At 37.2% G+C, this 19,574-nt stretch overlaps 2 protein-coding genes across 7 annotated transcripts in view; both read right to left on the bottom strand.

The window, feature by feature from the left end:
• Positions 1–19,574, bottom strand: part of LOC127062798 (protein trachealess) — an 86,617-nt gene that overhangs the window by 30,013 nt on the left and 37,030 nt on the right. The window lies entirely within an intron of this gene.
• On the bottom strand, positions 449–3,145 carry LOC127062800 (zinc finger CCCH domain-containing protein 13-like). The gene is made up of 2 exons (XM_050991581.1): positions 2,501–3,145; positions 449–2,339 (listed from the first exon to the last, which is right to left on the bottom strand). The coding sequence occupies exons 1-2, from the start codon at positions 2,625–2,627 to the stop codon at positions 1,540–1,542; spliced, it is 927 nt and encodes a 308-aa protein (XP_050847538.1). The 5' UTR covers positions 2,628–3,145; the 3' UTR covers positions 449–1,539.

The raw sequence follows: 19,574 nt of genomic DNA, 5'->3' as shown, positions 1-19,574 counted from the left end.
ATTTTATACAAGATAATGGTTCCATGAAACGTTCGTCTTTTATCAAGAAAGAAATTTGTTCGCAAGGAAAGACAATTTAAGTGAGCTGCCAACTTGAAAGTGCGACGACTCGTGTCACGAAATTGGCCTTTCCTCCTATCTTCCTCGTATCTTTACCTGGCACCCCATCGCATAATCATGCCCCATAGGATCTAACACGTTTACGATCGTTTCGGTTGCGTGCAGCACTAGTTCGGAAGTCAAAAGATGTTTTTTGTGAAAGAAAGTGAAAGGATTCAAGTTTAGATCTTCATCTACTAGGACCGTAACCATAATTTTCACGTTTTACTAGAGAGAAGCAAAAAAACATAAAGAAATAAAGAAAGAGATGAAGAAAGAAATAAAGAAAGAAAAAAAAAGGAAAATAGAATGAAAGAAAGAAAAATGAAAGCAAGTAATCAACTTACAGTTCATAGTTCAAATCTGTACGCATACGTAGAGTAGAAATATTGTTCTAATAAAAACAAAGAAAAAGAAAAGAAAGAAAAGAAAAAAGAGAGGAAGAGAAAAAAATTTTGAATTTAAAGGGACAGTAGTCCGTCCGGTCTTAGTCTCAAGCAAGAGCAATATGTAACCGTAGTAGAAGTATATTTATCATGTAAGCAAGCAATTTAGGCTCGATCATTTTTCACGAGACGCGTCGACTTTAGATCCCGGCAGTAAGTTGAGAGGGTGTTATTGGCCAGCGGGTGAACACCAAACGGACATCCCCTCCGAAGGCCTTCCCTCTGACTGATGGTTTTTGCCCTTTGCCAAGGCAGACACTTCGCGACACTGCATCCGTACGTGACACTCGGCTTTCGTTCCTTTGCACTTTATATGCTGATGAACCCGACAAGATTCGTACCTTATCTCTACTTCGCATTTTCAACTACGTCGAACGAGATGGACGATGATAGAAAGATCATGACGACGCATCTTTGATCAATTTCATTCTTACTATCGATAACATTTGATCGATTTGAATCGATTGAGTGATCTTAATCGGAATTAAAAAGAAAAAATAATAAAAATTAAGTATATTTATTTATTTTATTTGCGTATAATTAATTGCGTTTATATTTTTTATGTGAAGATTGAATACCCAAACGATGGTTTATTTTATTAATACTAGATTTATGGAACCCACCGATTCGGGGATTTCAGATTTCATGCTTCAAATTAGAAATATCATAAATATTATTCCTTATGTTGACTTTGATTGATGTAATGATATAAAGTAATGTTATAACGGAGAGAAAAAAGGAGAAGGAAAATACATATTTTAATGTACCTATCAAAATATGACGGATTAAAATAGAAACAGATATACAATCGATAGATATACTATTGTAAATTTAGTGTTAACGAAGGATTCGTTTCATTTCTATATTTCACTTATTTCATTCCAGTTTAACGAAGACTTCAATGTAAACCAAACAACGTTTCATTTCATTCATGAAAGGCTCAATTCATTCATAAATCCAAATAATATCCGAACCGAACGAACGTAACAAAAGATTAATCATTTTTATCGTAAGCACAGATCTTTGATCTGAAATCGATAATATCAAATCGGTTACACTTAGCAAAAACCTTAAAGGAAAGGGTCTCTTTCACGAAAAAAAAGAAAAAAGAAAAAAAAAGAGACATTCCTTGATCATCGCACGAGTGAGAGAGAGAGAGAGAGAGAGAGAGAGAGAGAGAGAGAGAGAAGTGAGAGAAAAAGTGAGTGGTGTCCCTCGCGACGTAAAAAAAAAAGAAAAAAAGAGTGCCGTAAGGAGAGGACACTATAAAAGAAGAGAAAAGAGGAAAGAGGATAAAGTAAAGAGGTAGGTGGGGTTTCGGGTATCCTGGTGAGGAGTAACGGAGTACGGAGGAGTAACGGTCTGTTAAAGATAAGGAAATGAGGTGTCGCACCCTGCGATCTTGGTGGCAGCCTCGCCGGAAGGGTCTTTTCCTTCCACGTCCTGGCAGAGCACCCCTTAGGGGATTTTTCCTGAGCTTTTCGAGGCTCGCGTTTCGAATACCTTCACACTCGGACGGCCGGTTGACTGGCTGACTGCTTGGCTGACTGTTGGCTCGCTGGCTCGCTTGCTGGCTGGCTGGCTGGCTGGCTGGCTGGCTGGCTGGCTGGCTCGCTGGCTGGCTGGCTGGCTGGCTGGCTGGCCTGCTGGCTGGCCTCTTTCTTTCGAACTCCGTTCCTCTCTTTTCCCTTTCAACGGAATAACCTCGAATCGGTCCATCGAATCGTAACGCGCTACATATCGATTGTGTCGCTCTTGGAATGCGAGACGGACGATGAACGGCCAATGACTGGACTGGAACGTGAATTAATGCACCCCTTTTTTTTTAGCTTTTAGCTACAAAAGCTGCTTTGGGAAGAGGAACGAAGGGTGAGTAGAAAGGAAGAGGAAGGGATGGGGAAAAAGCTTTCGAATTATTTCAGGAACGAAATTTCTTTTTCATCTTAATATCTTACTTATTGGATTTTCTCTCTCTCTCTCTCTCTTTCTTTCTATCTCTCTTCTTTTTTCTCTCTCTTTTCTTTTCTTTCTCTTTCTCTCTTTTTTTCTCTTTCTCTTTCTCTTCCTCTTTCTCTTTTTCATGTTTTCAGAACAACCGGTTGTAAGTCTAGCAAATATTCGATGTTAACCAGAAAATTCTTATCTTAACGTAGCAAATAACTGGAGGGACCGAGCCGAGCCGAGGTAGATAACCATACCGATGTAATCTCTCGTCTGATTTAACTCGGTTCATAATTCCGCGTCCTAATCTCTGGGCGCTCGCTCGCTCGCTCGCTCGTTCGCTCGTATAAGCGTCGTTGTTATTTCCCTTATATGCCTCTCTATCGCGGAATGTTTACGCGAGCAGACAATTAATTAAGACGCACGCTTGATGTAAGTATGTATACATATGTATATATCGTCGATACGACCGCAAAAGTTTCTCTGTCTTCATCTCTCTCCCTCTCTCTCTCTCTCTCTCTCTCTCTCTCTCTCTATCTATCTATCACTCTTTCTCTCTCTTCTCGGTAGAATCAACAACGGAGAGATAGAAATAGAGAAAGAGAGAGAGAGAGAGAGAGAGAGAGAGAGAGGGACTGCTGGAATTCCTGATTCGTCGCTTCAATTAAATCTTCGCGTTTTGCTTTCCTCCGTTGTCTCTGCCGCTCGCTAATCGTGGATATAAATAATTGAAAATTAGTTGTGTCAGGATGTACGGCACGTATTCATCGGGTGGCGGTTGAACCGGATAGAGAGAGAGAGAGAGACAAGCGATTACACCGTGCAAGTCTTAACAGCCAATCGAAGTCTCTCTCTCTCTCTCTCTCTCTCTCTCTCTCTCTCTCTTTCTGTCTCTCTCTGTCTCTGTCTCTCTCTCTCTCTCTCTCTGTCTCTCTCTGTCTCTCTTTCTCTCACTCTCTGGAAGGTATTGGTCAATGTAATCCCACGCACTACTCGATGTAACGTATGAGAAGTATTTAAATGCACCGTCGAGAATGCATGCCAGGATTGTGCAACGTGTTACGTGCTCCGTGCCTCGAATCGCTTATTAATCGAGGAAATATAAACATTATTTAAATACATCGTTCTTATAAGCACTTTGTAAGAAATTTCGTGGATCAAGAGATGTCTTTTAACTTCGTTCGCGTTTCTCTCGTATAAGAATCGTGGTATTATCTCGTTTCATATCGTGCTACCGTCCTGTTTATTCTTTTTCTTCTTCTTTCTTCTTTCTTTCTTCTTTTTCTTTTTCCTTTTTTTTTCTTCCTCTATTTTTTCTTTTCCTTTTTCTTTTTCTTTTTCTTAACGTCGACGTGAATTTTATTGGGATTTAGTAAATTGCTTTCGCCCCTCGTTCGGCTTCTTGCTCACCTAATTGCCCCATAATAGCCGCTTGATTCTTACGGCATCGTTCCTCATCCCCCATGGACTAAGGAGCCGACAACGTCTTAAAGCCACCAATTGAGTGGTACCTACCTAATGTTATCTTTCGATGACACGAAAAATGATGACGAGGTGGAATAGGATAAGGAGTAGAGAGAGATGGGGAGGGATTAAGATATTCAAGAAAAAATTTGCCTCGAATTAAAAAAATTCGATTTACGAAATATCTATGCAAGTACACACACACACACACACACACACACACACACACATATACACACGAGTACCATATCGTATCGACGTAACAAAGTTCGACGTGTGTTCTCGCGGTTGGCCCGATGATTTCGAGGGTGATACCCGTCTTAGTAGGGTAGTAGGGGAACCCTTAAAAGGCTCGACAAGTCTTCCCTCGAGAAGATCTTTCCTCCCCGTGTCTCTTAAAATCGTAAGATTTTCAAAACAGATGCACCCCTGTCCTTCTGAAATAGCTTTTTAAACTCTACGAGCAATGTTACACGTTATAACAACGAAGAGAACAACTCCCCATCTGCCAGTGAACATTCTGATCCTGATAGTAAAATTCTTAAACGATCGTTCCATATTTTTTGTTCTCTCTATCTCTTTCTTTCTTTCTTTCTTTCTCTTGCCGTTACAAAACGTAGAATATTTATGCGAATGGATTTCGTCAAATCGAGCATACCTAATAATCGATGAGTCTCGTTGTTTTATTTCCGAACTCACGGATCGTCGATTTGGTCGTTAATAATCGATACTTCACGCAAGTCGATAAGACGAACGGTAAAACGACTTTTTCTATCCATCCTTCTTTCTTTTTTTTTATTTCTTTTTCTTTTCCTTTTTCTTTACCCATTCCTTTTACTTTGAATTTCGTTACGCTTGATGGTAGATTTGATGTGCATTAAATGCGAAAAATCACGAAAGGTCGAATCCTTGAATTCGATAGCCTACGAATCAAACGATCGGTAAATCATTATCTATTATTTAAATTTTGTTTTTTGAAATATTATAAACGTTCATTCTTAAATTAAAATTACGAAGACTTCGAAATTTCTTCCACTAACTTTCCGTTGAACGTTGCGCCAAGCTCGTTTGTAACATTAAGCCTTCATGATATTATGTAACTGCATTAAGAAGACATTAATTATCTCGTCAGTTCGTGGAGGGGGTATAGGGGAGGGTGTATTGCGAGCGTTATTTTTGTCTACGTTATAGAGGGCATGTCCTATTAGGGTGACGACATATTTATGACTATTTCCTTCATTCAGCCCCATGTATCATTAAGCTTCCACCTAAATCTTTTTTCGAAATAAGCGACACGTCATAATGTACATACACGCGCACATACATACATACTACATATGATACTATTCATTTTCTCATTCTCTTTCAGAACATAATCCGAGACTTGAGGAAATCAATAAGTTTTCCTTTTTTTCTCTTTTCTGTTTTGTTTTTTTCTGATTTTCTTTCTTTTTTTTTTTTTATTGTAAAAATATTTCCAACATAAATGTAAACAATGATAGATACAAGTTTATTTACTTCTTCTTTTTTTTTACAGAATTGCGAATTTTATGGAAAGCGAAGACGTCGGTTTAATTAATTTTTTTTTGCTAGATTTATTTGACAAATATATTTTGTTAAACAATTTTAATTTGACATTAACAATGAAGAGGAAACATTCTTTACAAAAAAAAAACAAAGAAAAAAATTGTTAAAAATAAAAATTAGACAAAATATCCGTGTAATTAAAAAATTAATTTATTAACAATTACATTCGCGTGTTATTAACAATAAGTAAAAAGCATTCTTTAAAGATATAGAAATAACAAGAAAAGGGAAACATCTATCTAATTAATGTATTCTTCTCATATTACATGATATTTCGCTTCTAAAATTATTTCTAATAATTATATTTGCACGTTGGTAACAATAAATAAGAATCAATCGTTCCGTTAAAAAAAAAGAAAAAGAACTAAAAAAAAATAAAACAAATCGTAAAATGGAAGTAGCAGAAAATAAGAAAAAAATGTACAGTTCACGTTTCTTTTTTCTCTTTCTTATTTTTTTGTTGTCTCTTTCCTTTTTTCTTTTTTTTTTTTTTGTTACCACGATCAGTTATAGTTAACCAGGAAACTGTTACCGTAATATAATAGGATCGGGTGCGGCTAGCTTGCCAATACGATGGCGATTGGATACGCTTTACCATTTCTTCTCCACATTCTGGATTAGCGTCGGTATTCATGGCTCGCCTATCGAATTGTCTCAACTTGCTGCCTCATCTACCGTACTTTCGATTCTTATACCGTAACTTCGCATCTAAACCATCATCAGAAATCCATCTAACACTGATCACGCTTATCTCCTTTCGACACTTTTTCATTAGATATTGACTATTGTTCTAGTATAGTTTCGTTGAACGAATGCTTTTAATCTTCTTCTTGCGAGGCAAATCTTAAAAGTGTTTCATTATTTTTTATCTTTTCTATAAATACAATTTTATGCACGATTATTGTTATTTAAAAACGTTAAAAAATATATTGATTATATTTTGTGAAGTATTTAAGAAAAAGAAAGCAAAAAATAGAACAAAACAAAATTAATAATACTTTTTATAAGTTTTGTTCGTGTGTATCCAGGGTGCTAAGAAGAAATCTGTAATACCGACAGCGATCCGCATTTAAACGGGAACTCATTGGTACCAGTTTATACCACACGGTGGCAGCTTATCCTACGCTCACTATACCACAGGTATCCTCTTCGCTTCTAATCATTGCATTGTTTCGAATTAGATTTTTGCCCGGGAAAATTTGAAAGAAGTTCCAAAAAGATCAATATAAATTTTCATCAAATAGGGAAACCTAAATGCAATATTATTATAACTTTTGCAATAGAATTTTTGTTTTAATAAAAATTAAACATATCAATAACAAAAACATATGATTTTTTAAAAATACAGATTTTTCATAGAATACAATCAACGTCGCTCTAAATAAAGAAAATAAAACAGAAAAGAAAAGTAATACTTCGATCTCACCAACACAGAGAATTTAGTCGAGCATATCAACGACAACGACCATTTGGCGTAACTTTCACACGTTTTGCGGTCGTAGAAAATCTCGGAAGCAGAACGTACTTTGTTAGAGAGTTGCGTGTCGCACGGTTACACCCCGAAACTCGTTGGTGGTGTCACGAGAGACGGGGATACTCGGAACGATGAAAGGAGGGAACATGTAATCACGCTAATTGAGTGCAGATAGAGCTCGTTGACGACTCCTTCATTACACACCGGGCAAAAGGAGAGAGGGGGCTCCTAACCGCACGATTACCCACTAACTTCACCGCTTTCGTATCGTACCGGCAAGAGAAGATTTTTCGATGCTATACGATAAGCACGAGAGACATCGATAAAACGTTTACGATAACCATCGTGAGATCGTACGTGACATAACGAAACCAACTACCAAAAACTAACTACCAAAAAGATACATGACGACTATTTTCATCGATAATAAACATACAATTGTGTGTGTGTGTAATCGTCCTTTATAGAATTCTCGCTGTCATAATAAACTAATTTTTTTTTGTCATTACCTCATCACGTGCTTTTCGTAAGGAAAGATCTTTTGAAAGAAAGAAAAAAGAAAGAAAAAAAATGAAAAACGGAAAGAAAAACAACAACTTGGAATCGTTAAAGCTTTCCTTATTAAGTTTACATTTTTTCATAAACTAGTGTCGAAGACATGGTATCGGTGGAATAACAATGAGAGCTTTAAGTTGTTCCTGAGTTCTTAAAGGGGCCGAGGGGAGACGGAAGAGCAGGAGGTACTAAGAGAAGAAAGTAATATTAGTAGGGTGTTAGTGGTAGTGATGATGATGGTAGTCCAACCAGAAGGGTGAATGACATAAGTGGTATTCGAGCAACGATGCCTGTCAGTTTGATCGGAATGAACGAAATAATGGGGAAAAATCGAAGTCGGGACAAAATCGTGTACTTACTTACTTACTCGTCATGATAGTTTGATCTCTTCTTCATTACCTTTGCTATCGAATGAGAATTTTTTTATTTTCTCTCTCTCTCTCTCTCTCTCTCTCTCTCTCTCTCTCTCTCTCACTCTCACAATACCTACCAAGGAAGGGTAAAATACAGAAAGGGGGATAGACAAGAAGAAAAAGGAAGGATTCGCATGTTGTGGAATGCGAAACATCGGTCGATGTCGGACACAACGGTGATAGGAAAAGACGATAGCATAAGAGTCCGAACCGATAGGGGTGATGTAGTGGAGGTGGGTGGTCTCGCCAATATGCCGTCGTCCATAGATCACACAAGGGGCGAGCCGACAAACTGGGGAAACCTGACCAGAAATATGATGTCATTTATATGGTAATACATCGGAATCCCGTCATTTAGATACTTCGATGATTAATGCATCCGACAAGACAGCACCAGATGCCTTCCCAAGCTTCGCATCTCTTCCACTTTTCTTCCAAATTCCCTTTCGACTTGCTGCAACTAAGACATATTTAGCTCTTAGATACAACGAAGTCTTATACTAAGTTAGTTGGGTCCCTTGTAAATCTAAGTTGGAAATATTTTTCGCGCTCGATCAACTATCTCTTTCCACCTAGATAATCAAGTCAAATTTAATTAAATTCTTTCTTTCAAACTTTTTACGACGATGATATCTCTGGATCTTAGATACAGTGACGTTTCAAATTGGCTGAAAACAAAATCGTTGAAATTTTTTAAATCACGAAAGATTCTTTTTAAATCAAATACTACTTTTCGTACTTTATCATATTTTTCTCTTTTTTCTTCGAGTTTCCTCGAAATTTTAACAAACCTTTTCGATCTAACGAAACTAAGGAACTTTAGATCTTAGAGATCCTATAGATCGCGGGCGGACGAGCGGGCGGTTGGCAAAGGGCAAAGGGAGGGTGGAAGGGAGGAGAGGTTTGAATCAAAATCGGTTTTCGAGCTTGATAGCGCCGAGGACAATTATCTATCAAGCCGTACGCATGCACCGCAAACTGGCCCGGCTGACCGGACGAGGCCAGGTCCGGCGGGTACATTTCAATTATTAAAGGGAATTACTCGGAGCGTCCATCATCTTCTATACTTATTTTCTCCTCTCACGACCACTACGACCGCCGCGGCAAAGACTAAGCGTGGCTCTCTCTCTCTCTCTCTTTTCTTTCTCTTTTTCTCTCTCTTTCTCTCTCTCTTTCTCTTTCTCTCTTTTTCTCTGTCTCTCTCTCTCTTTCTCTCTCTCTTTCTATGTTCCACCATCGGAGAGATGATCCTATGAGGTTATACGCGAGGTAGGCATCATCAGAGTGCATCATCAGAGCGGTGAGAAAATAGCCTTCAATTGTGATTACAGGGGCGGCTCGGGTTTGCCTCGGCTCTCTTCGCTCAAGCTCACTGAATCTATCTACTTGTACGGACTTGGTCCGCTTGTCCATCCGACGTTCCGCTTCAAAGTCGCCCCCTCCCCTCTTTTCTCCCACTCACCCCCACTTGATCGCTCATCGACCTTTTTGATTCGTTCGATTCGATCATCGATTTTCCGAAAGAAATTTTCCGAAATTTATATCCTAATCTTGTTTTACTTCCTTTATCTACTATACTGTATACGTACTATCGAGTATTCATATATATCACGTGTTAACAATGTCACGTTGTTTATCGAAAAGTTTTTGAATTGATTCGATATGTTGTTTAATCCAATCGTGATGTAGTAAATTGCAATTGTTGACTTAAAATATTATAAATACATCGAAGTTTTTATCAAATAATATTAAAGCTAATAAACAATGATATCAATCCTGTGTAATAAGAAATCCCCTTAATAAGAAAACCCTATGTAAAAGGAAAATATGTGAGTTTCGTAGAAAGTACGAAAAGCATAAATGTGTCAAGAGAATTACAAGTATGACTAAGAGGGAAAGGCAAGAAGATGCGACACGATGATTCCCATCGGAGTGATCCCATAATGAAGGCACCTATCCCAGTTTGTCTGGACGGCCTTTTCCGTTCCCAGGACAGAGCATTACTGAATTAGATGACGACCCTCGGCACACGCGATATTCCCCTGGATTTCTCAAGGTTCACGAGGAAACTTTGTCGCGAAAATAAACGACAAAAATTATATGTATACAAACATACACACACACACACACGTACGTAGAGATATATACATCTATATATTGTATTTTCTGTCCCATATACAAATCTCGTGAGAAAATCGTTTGATACGTAAAACGTGTGTTCGTTGGATTTTAAACCGTGTAATACCGAAGGGACAGAGTCGTTGAAAAGGGAGGACACCCTTCCTTCTCCCAGCTAAATACTAAGTTTTCACTAATGCTTCTTGTTGTAACAACCCTAATATCCCAAGCATCGTGACTACTGGATTTAGGTAAAGTGTCTTACCGAGCTTACGCAACTTTCTAACGTAAGAAACGAGTACTGCTGATAATGTTCTACGTTAAGTTTCTACCTTGCCAAAATTCACGTTTGAAAGATGAACAAAAAAATATAATCGAACGAAACGGAAGAAAAGAATGAAAAAAGAAAGAAACAAAAAAGAAAATATTTCAAATCACGTACATATGATTATCTTACTCGTATTTTAGAAAGCGGAAACGTATAAACCGAACGATTACACGCAGAAAAGACATAAATCTACGTAGAAGGTAGTGTATTAGACCGAGCGGTGTTTTGCATCGGCTATAAAGACGAAAAAAAATATGAAAAAAATGCAGAGGGAGGATCCGAAAGTGTAGGAATCGACAGAATGGAAAGGCACGGGTTAAATTAATTACGCTCGTAAGATTACCGGTAATGTATAGTCATAAACAAGTCGAACGATCGATCATTAAGCACGATAGGCTTACCAGTTGCACGTGCACGAACGCTCGACTTTTCGGTTCACTTCGATGAATACATGTGGATACACACACACACACATATATATACTTTACCTAATTATGCATATAAATAACTGCCTATATAACATTGTACATTAGCAATCATTATTAAAAATGCGTAAAGATGACGCAGAGAATGGATAAATATCATTCATTAAAAAAGACATCATGTTTACATGGTAAAGAAAAAAGAAAACAAAATAGAAAAATAATTCTTAGAAATAAGACTTGAAAACGTGTGTATAAATTTAATGTACCTTTTCTCATTCAATACTTATATCGGATGAAAAGAAGTTTTGTCTATCGTTATGTTTATTTCCGTGTTACGATTTCTTGTTTTCATTTGATGAAAAAATCAAGGTCGTTTATATGTGTACGTGCCTTTCCAAGCTGACACGAGACGAACTGTCGTAACGTAGGAATTTTCGTTTGTTTATGAAACGAGTATAGATGTGTATATACGTGTATATGTTATGTGTGTGTCAGCGAATTACGACTGTTGTGAAGAATGGTTGAAAGAACAAAGAGTATTGAGATGTCGAAAGTAATGTTATAACGAGTCCTCCAATTTCTTATTTTATTATATATTTGTCATATTTCCTTATTATTATTTTGTTTAATATATAACTTCAAATCAAAGCTAAACAAATTCTATATAATCATAATAATTGTAACCCTTAATCAATTAATCATTGTTTCAATAAATCAATAATCATAATCACTTTTGTAATTTGTAATCATAAATCAATAATATCTAAATCATTCGATGATTAATTTATATTTTCTTAAGATTGGTAATGTGTAAATTATATAATACATTGAAAATTATACGATATCTCTTACAAATTTTTTTTTTATACAGCTTTAATCGTCTAAACGCTTAACAGAATTGAATGTTGTTATCGACGAATGTATTTATTAATTAATATAGAATTATTACATTTTATGTGAGGAGAAAAACGATATTTAAAAATTCTGGATTAATATTTATAATAATAAAAAAAGTTTTTACTTTATATCATACGTCATTGTCATCATCAGCTTCCATCAAGATATCATTCTTATAATAACAATAATACCGAAAGCATATAAATTATCAGATAAAATATTTGAAATGATAATTCAACTTATTACTCGCGTACACTCTCATATCAAAGATAAACAAATAATTTGTCAGTAAGACTATGTTCTGAAACTATATAAATAATAAATATGTATTTTTAAAAATATGTAATCAAAGATGTAATTCATTCCATGATTAATAATTATTATATTAATAAAACTTTTGATTACGTGATTTTTATTATTTCTCTGATTATAAACAATCTGATTTTAGATTAATCCTAATCTTTAATCATTAAATCACGTTTTGTCCAATTCCACATTAAATTTTGTTTATTATTTTGTTATTATGATAATAACTAATGAAATAGAAAATGAATAGAAAATGTAGAATAACATTTTTTAACGCGAATATTACTTTTCATTCTCAAAGTGTATCAATTCAACGTACTCTCTCAATTAATATTTTTAATAATAATTGACATAATAACAAAATACAAATAAACACAAGACTAAAAATGACATTTTTTAAATATTCCTAAACATATATATTTTTTCGATGAAATCAATCTTGAATATCTGTACTTATTGTTAACTACATTTATAATAAATGATTAATCATTGTTTTTTTCCAGAACACTTGTAAATACTTAATACTTCGATAATAATTAAAATCGATTTTCCAGAAAAAGAAAAGAACTGATTATATCGATTTAATTTCTTCAAAAAAAAACAAAAAAAAACAAAAAAACAAAAAAGGAAAAGAAAAGAAAGAAAGAGAAAAAATCCCAGTTTCACAATAATTACCGGTCAACTCCGTATACACGCGAGGTGTCTTATTTCTGCTCGAAGCTTAAGCATCGAGTTCCCCAGACGAGTTCTCGAGTAAGCTCTGCGTGCAAACGCAGTAGAGCGGCGTTATGAGAGATGTCAGAAGGGCACTCTTTCGTCAGGACAGAAAGAGAGAAAGATAGACAAAGAAAGAGAAAGAGAAAAAGAGTAAAGGAGAAAGAGAGAGAGAGAGAGAGAGAGAGAGAGAGAAATAGGCGAGTAGAACCGATGACACTCGAGCTATGCGCTCTTCTTGCACAGCTGTTAAGCAAGTTAGCGCACATCAATATTGGCGTAGTTAAACAAACTTAATTAACGGCTGAGAATAAGTGGAGTCTCTAGTCACTCCGACGTGTATCGTCTTCGAAGTCTGTCATCCTCGGAACTAGTCGAAAGTCATCGCGAGTTCCTGACCTATAGCGAGCTCTTTCCCTTCCCTTTTTACAACCCTCCCCACGATTACCCCGTCCTCACCTTTCTGCCTACCCTATCATCCTATATCTCTAATCACGCGATAAATTAACCGTCCGTTCGGACTATAAATCCATTTTAACATTGACCTTCCTATTCCCTGACCATAAAGAAGATAGGTAAGTTCGGAAACGAGCCGGTTACAGTCGTAAAATCTCATCTCTTTTTATTCGTATCGATAATACTGTGAAATCCTTAAATCATATCCAGAGATCGTTATTTCTCATCGTTTTCGATTAAAGTCAGAGAAGATTCTCTTCCCTTATAGCGAGGTGTCTCTCTCTCTCTCTCTCTCTCTCTCTCTCTCTCTCTCTCTCTTTTCTTCCTTTTTACCAGGAATTCGCGCAACGCGAAAGAAAGAAAGAAAGAAACGCAGACGAGTAGCGAGACAGCCGTTCTAAAATGGATGCCACGATTCGGACGAGTCTACCTCTAACTACGAGTGAAGAATGAACTGGCTGCTACGTGATGAGACTTCCGGAGTGCATTGACGTCATTGATCGATCTTCTCTCTCTCTCTCTCTCTCTCCCCCTCTCTCTCTCTCTCTCTCTTTTAATGTAGATTATATCATCATCATCGTCATCGTCATCGTCATTATAATAATCATCATTGACAGTCAAAGATAAGTCATATTACACACATCGATACTAAAATGTCGATCTAAATCCATTCGTTGTTCATTCCTTTTTTTCTTTTAATTTTCTTAACCCTAAATACAAAATTAAGAATCGTACAAAAATGATTCAAGGGGAAAATTTTACGAGTTACTATGAATCCTCAACACACTCCACCTACTCTCACCTACCCTCTTTCTCTCTCCGCCCGTTCTCATACAGTTGTTCGTTTTCTTTCGGTGACCTTCGTGGTTGACCTAGTGGAGACCTACTAGATCAAGAGCGAATTCGGCAGATAGTGAGCAGACGGAGTTAAGATAAGCGAGAAGCTCGTTCTCCGAGCGGTATGCACGCGTAAAAACAAAAGTGCGGGGCTCCGGTTCTCGATGAAACGCGGCCCCGAATGACCTGGCAACGTGTGCACTGCGGATGTAACTTGAGAACGAAGCAGCCAACGAGATGATATCGCGTTGACATCTACGTTAGCGACTGGACAAACGACGGTTCGCTTTAGACTCCTTTTCTCTCTCTCTCTCTCTCTCTCTCTCTCTCTCTCTCTCTCTCTCTCTCTCTCTCTCTCTCTCTCTCTCTCTCTCTCTGTCTCTTTCCGTCTGTCTGTCTTTCGTTTCTGGACCACAGTGCTGTATGAATTATTCGTGTATTGCGTTGTAAGATTTTTTGACTTTGTCTCGACAGGTCTACTTTACTCGAAAAAAGAAAGAAAAGAAAAAAAAATGTTCACATAAATATTTTATAAGATCATTTCCAGAAACGGATGATAGCGTTCCTTTTTTTTTCTTTCTTTTTTTTTCCTACAGAATTGTTTTTAAAGTCCTGCCGGACATATTTGATTATTTCGTTCGAATAAAAATGTTGATTAATATTTTACAGGAAATATTGTCGTTACAATAGGATGATACTTTGTATTTTTTTTTTATATATTGTATTTTTTAACTCGTTCTTTTGGATTTAATTTTAATCTATTTGAAAAAGTATCGCGATAAATATTTTACAAGATGCGTTTACATTATGTGATGCATTTCTTGAAAAAATCTGTATCGATTATTTCGTTAAAAAGATTTGATCGCGTTTCTATTAAAAAAAAAAAAAAAAATAGTCATAAATATTTTATAAGAGTAGATAATTTGCTAGGATAGTATAATAAATTTGTTGAAATTCTTTCGTTCAATTTGATATAATTACTGAAAAGCCAGACTTACTAAATAAATATTACACGGAAAAGATTACTTTAAGATAAAAATAAATAAATAACTAAATAAATCATACCGAGAAATGTTTGTTTGAAGTTTTGAATTTGACAGGCAAGACCCTTGACGTCTCGTTAAATTAGAAAAAAAAGACAGATACGTATTTGTAAATTTCGAAAGCAAAACATATGGATCGGAAGAAGACATGCCAACGTAATATACTACGCGGTGTAAGTAAAGAAAGATCGCAGGGAGGGAGTTGGCACGTGAGGGGGGTACACAATATTCGTAATAAAAGAATAAACTCGTCGGTATATGGGATCGTAAAGTCGTGGGTGGTTTACGCGTACGGGGTTACACAGTCTAATGTAATAGAGGGTGAAACGCGAAATATGCAATATCGTTCTATTTTACTTCTCTTTCTCTCTCTCTCTCTCTCTCTCTCTCTCTCTCTCTCTCTCTCTCTCTCTCTTGCTCTATCTGTGTCTCTTTCTCTTTCTCACTCAATAGCAAAAAGTATTCAACGTTTATGAGGAACATCAAACTATAAAGAGTAAATAACAGATAGATCAATGTAATATCTATTTAAAAATAATAATTTCGTTTTTATACGAACGATATCACACAATCGGAAAATGTCATGATAACTTAAGAAAACAGTACATAGACTATCCGATTTCACGTTCGTCGATGTTCTCGCGGTACCGCTCCAAAACCACACGTATCTCGAAACGCTCCCTCAGGGACGAATGAAGTGAACGAAATATGTCCGCGACAAAGGGATGGAACAGTAAAGAGGAAGAGAAAGAGAGAGAGAGAATAAAAACAAAAAGGAAAAGAAAGAAACGAGCGCATCGCACGATACTATGCGACAATGCTTTCAAGAAATTGCGAGAGTTAGAACTTTGAGCGTGTTGAGTTACGTACACATGTATAATGTGTGTATGTACGTGTATACAGAGCTTGGATTTTGAAAAAAAATTACTTTTTTTTTTCTTTTTATTATTATATTTACGTAGCTATTATGTCATTCTTCTTCCGTATATCATTACCGTTCTTCGAGGCAAATACGATAATACGAAGACGAATAGAAAAAGAATAGATAGAGAAAGAGAGAGAGAGAGAGAGAGAGAGAGAGAGAGAGAGAGAGAAAGGTAGAGATAGAGATAGAAATAGGAAAGCGTATTGTTCCAACGTGTCTACTCTCGAAGGAAAAAGAAGACTCGTGCCGATGGGTACACTTAATATCCTACACAGCAGACACATATCCCGTTCGACCCGTGCGCAGTGGAGTGCGTTCAAGTACTCCAAATATTTACTTTGCTGGTGAGACGCGTTCGTTAAGCGACTTCTGACCAAAGCGAAAAAGGATCGTAAAACTTCAATTCCGGATAAAGAAAGAAAGAAAGAGAGAGAAAGAGAAAGAAAGATATGGAGGAAGAGGAAGTTTTAGATGTCACCAATTGTACCAATTCTATATATCCAATATCGATACCCCGATCTCGTGTCACTTTAATAATTGATAATGATATTAGTAATAATAACAATGATGACAATGATAATAATAGTAAAAACAAACAAACAAAAAGAAGATAGAATTTTTCTATCTACGAAAGAGAAGAGAAACGTTAAAGGAGAATTCTCAGCTGTTTTAAGTCCGAGGTTATGGTTCTTTACTGGATCGTCCGTCGGCGTTTCCAAGAAACTGAAGAGAGACGTCTCCAGCGGTACCTTGAAAAATTCACTCGGACATGAAAGTGGCGAACTCGTTGTCTTCTTTCGGAGCTACCGCTTCCGAGAACTCCTCCGAAAATTCACAAGCCATAACTCGTAGGTGAGACAAAGATCACGACGAAGAGAAAACAGAAAATAAAGGACAATGAAAAGAGGAAAGGAAAGAAATGAGAGAAAAGAAAGAAAAGGAACAGAGGAGGGAAAAGAGAGAAAAAGGAAAAGAAATCATATTCCATTCTCAAATTTCAATCTTCTTCTCATCCAGACGTTCTCGTCACGAATACGATCCTTCGAACGTTCACCGTGAAAGATAATAATTTATCGTCTCGTGATCGTTCCTCTTTCCTCTCTCTCTCTCTCTCTCTTCTTCTTCTTCGCGAAGACATCATTACTAACGACTTTTATACATCAAACGAGATCGTGCTCGTCAAGGAGAGAGAGAGAGAGAGAGAGAGAGAGAGATAAGGAAAGAAAGAGAGAAAGAGAGAACTAATTTTAAACGATAAAGGAAGTCACGAGGGGTTAATGGTTGGATGTTACCGATCATGTAAACAGATCGGCGTTGGACTGTCGAAGTCACGTGACCTCTGGACGTAGCGCTAAATCAACAGGACTGATTTGAGCCGCGAGAGCGTAGCCCGAGCAATTATTTGCCCCGAGATTTATGAGTTTGCGCGGAGTAGACAGCGAGCGCTCCTTCGTACAAGGAGCATAAGAGAGAACGAGCCAGCCCTTCGAAGGATCCAACCATCCTTCTCGATCCTTCGCCTCCATTTATCTCAGCCGCACTTGCTCACTGTCCAACAATCACTTTGCCCATCATAATTACACGGACTTTTTGATTCCTTAGCAGCAGTAAAGAGAGAGAGAGAGAGAGAGAGAAGCATCTCGATCGTTTCACCGGCACCTTTACCATCGACCTTCGACCTTTCCCTTTCCCTTCGAGGACGACCGTTTTTCATTCGAATAGTTCTCTCTTACTAACCAAAAGGAAATCTGCCAGGAACGATTCCAACGGAATCTAGCTTTTGTTGGTACGTCGACGATCGTATAATTTAAACTCGCGAGGAAATATATTCTTTTTTACGAGCTCCTCACTCGTCACCCTCGTTTAAAAGGTAAAACTTAGTTAGAATTAAAGAATTTTGTCCGGTATATTATTTGCTTTATTACCACCACCTGGGTACAATATTACTTTTATGAATCTTTGATAATATTGGTCTCTTGAGATTCTCGACTACTTCTAAGATTACGAAAAAGAGAGACATACTTGATACCTCAATAAATGCCTCGTCAATTATTTATTTAGAATGAGTTTGATAAGAGAAAGAAGATGTGGAAGATGCAAAAGTCTAAATTTTGTTCGATTCGTCGATGAAAAGTACGATGGTTCTAAAGAGGAAATAGAGATAGATACAATATAGAAAGAGAGAGAAAGAGAGAGAAAGAGAGAGAGATAGCAGAAGACCTTCGGGACCGTAGTTTTAGGGTCGAGCAGGTCGCTTATTGCTCCCCGAGTGGCCGCAAAACGAAGTTTGATCAAATTCTACTACGCTCGCATAAAACTGACCACCGGCTGCCCGACGTCCTGGGTTATGGAGCCGATAAATGATTCATCCGTATCTTAGATACCAACGATACCAGCATCGATGCTGTAAGACCCAGTCTACGTACTCTATACATTGGTAGCTGATCTCGCTGTTTGCTGCTGTTGCTGCTAAGCAGCTAAGGGTCATCATCGTTGCGGCCCTTTTATGACCCACCTTCGCCTTACATCCTTATGTCGTTACGACTCCTCTCGTGTGAGGCACTTACGTTGAGCCTTGCGATGGCGATTCGATATCAAAAAATATTTCTTTTTTCTTTTTTTTCTTCTTTTTTCTCTTTTTTGCCTCCTCCTTTTGTATTTTCTTCGTTTGCTTCAACAGGAACACTAGGGAGACACGTATGTTGGTGAAATCAATTTTATTGGATCATAATCGTTTTTATTCCATTCCTCTAACATATTTTGTCCAAAAGAAATCAAAAGGATTTAATTCTATCACGTACGCTTGAGCCATACGATAATGATCTGATTTCATCATATACGTGTATTTTCTTTTTTTCATTGTTCCTGAACAAAAGTAATTTCAAATCGTTGAGGTCGTGAGATTAGTCAGGATTTTTCATCCTTAATCGTTTCTTCTTCAAAACTTTTTGCCATTTACGTATAACGATGACACAGACGACACAGGATGGTCACAGCAGGCAGGGTGGAAGAGTTTTATAATAAAATATACATATCTTCGAACCAACCAATGGTCATCCGTCAGAGAGTTCAATCTAGAGTGCTCCATTTGTCGCTCCTCGGACAATCTTGCAGAAACAATTTCGCGAGATATCCGAAACGTTCAAGAACTCGAGCGGCCATTGAGAGATCCTAGGATTACCGAACTGACCATCTCTTTTGCATAATGACACTCCGACCCCTCCGTTCTAGCAGTCCCTCTCCTACAAAAGTAAGATCGTTCGCTTGGAAACGTCGAAAGTCCTCCGTGGCTTACCGCTCACACGCACACCATACACTAACGTTGATATCCACCGGTGGTGGATTTTTCGAGAGTGCAATAACAATAATATCTATATGATGGCGGATGCCAACGAAGCTGCGTCATCTCAAACTTATATTCATCCAACGATTGCACGTGAATTTCATACATAACAACGTTAAGACCACAACTAAGACCGTTATACGGTATTAAATTCTATCGAATATCAGTACGAATTCCGAATTTCGTATTAGTTTTAGTTAAAC

Source organism: Vespula vulgaris, chromosome 3 (genome assembly GCF_905475345.1).
Source record: "Vespula vulgaris chromosome 3, iyVesVulg1.1, whole genome shotgun sequence".
Taxonomy (NCBI): Eukaryota; Metazoa; Arthropoda; class Insecta; order Hymenoptera; family Vespidae; genus Vespula; species Vespula vulgaris.
Note: the sequence above shows the minus strand (reverse complement) of the source record. Positions and strands in the feature narration are given on the sequence as shown.

Excerpts from the sequence above, each read along its gene's own strand:
- LOC127062800 (XM_050991581.1), bottom strand. The coding sequence starts at position 2,627 with ATGAAAAAGAGAAAGAGGAAGAGAAAGAGAAAGAGAAAAAAAGAGAGA. Across the intron at positions 2,340-2,500 it reads AGAGAGAGAAAATCCAATAA|TCCAGTCATTGGCCGTTCAT; the intron begins GTAAGATATTAA and ends TTCACGTTCCAG.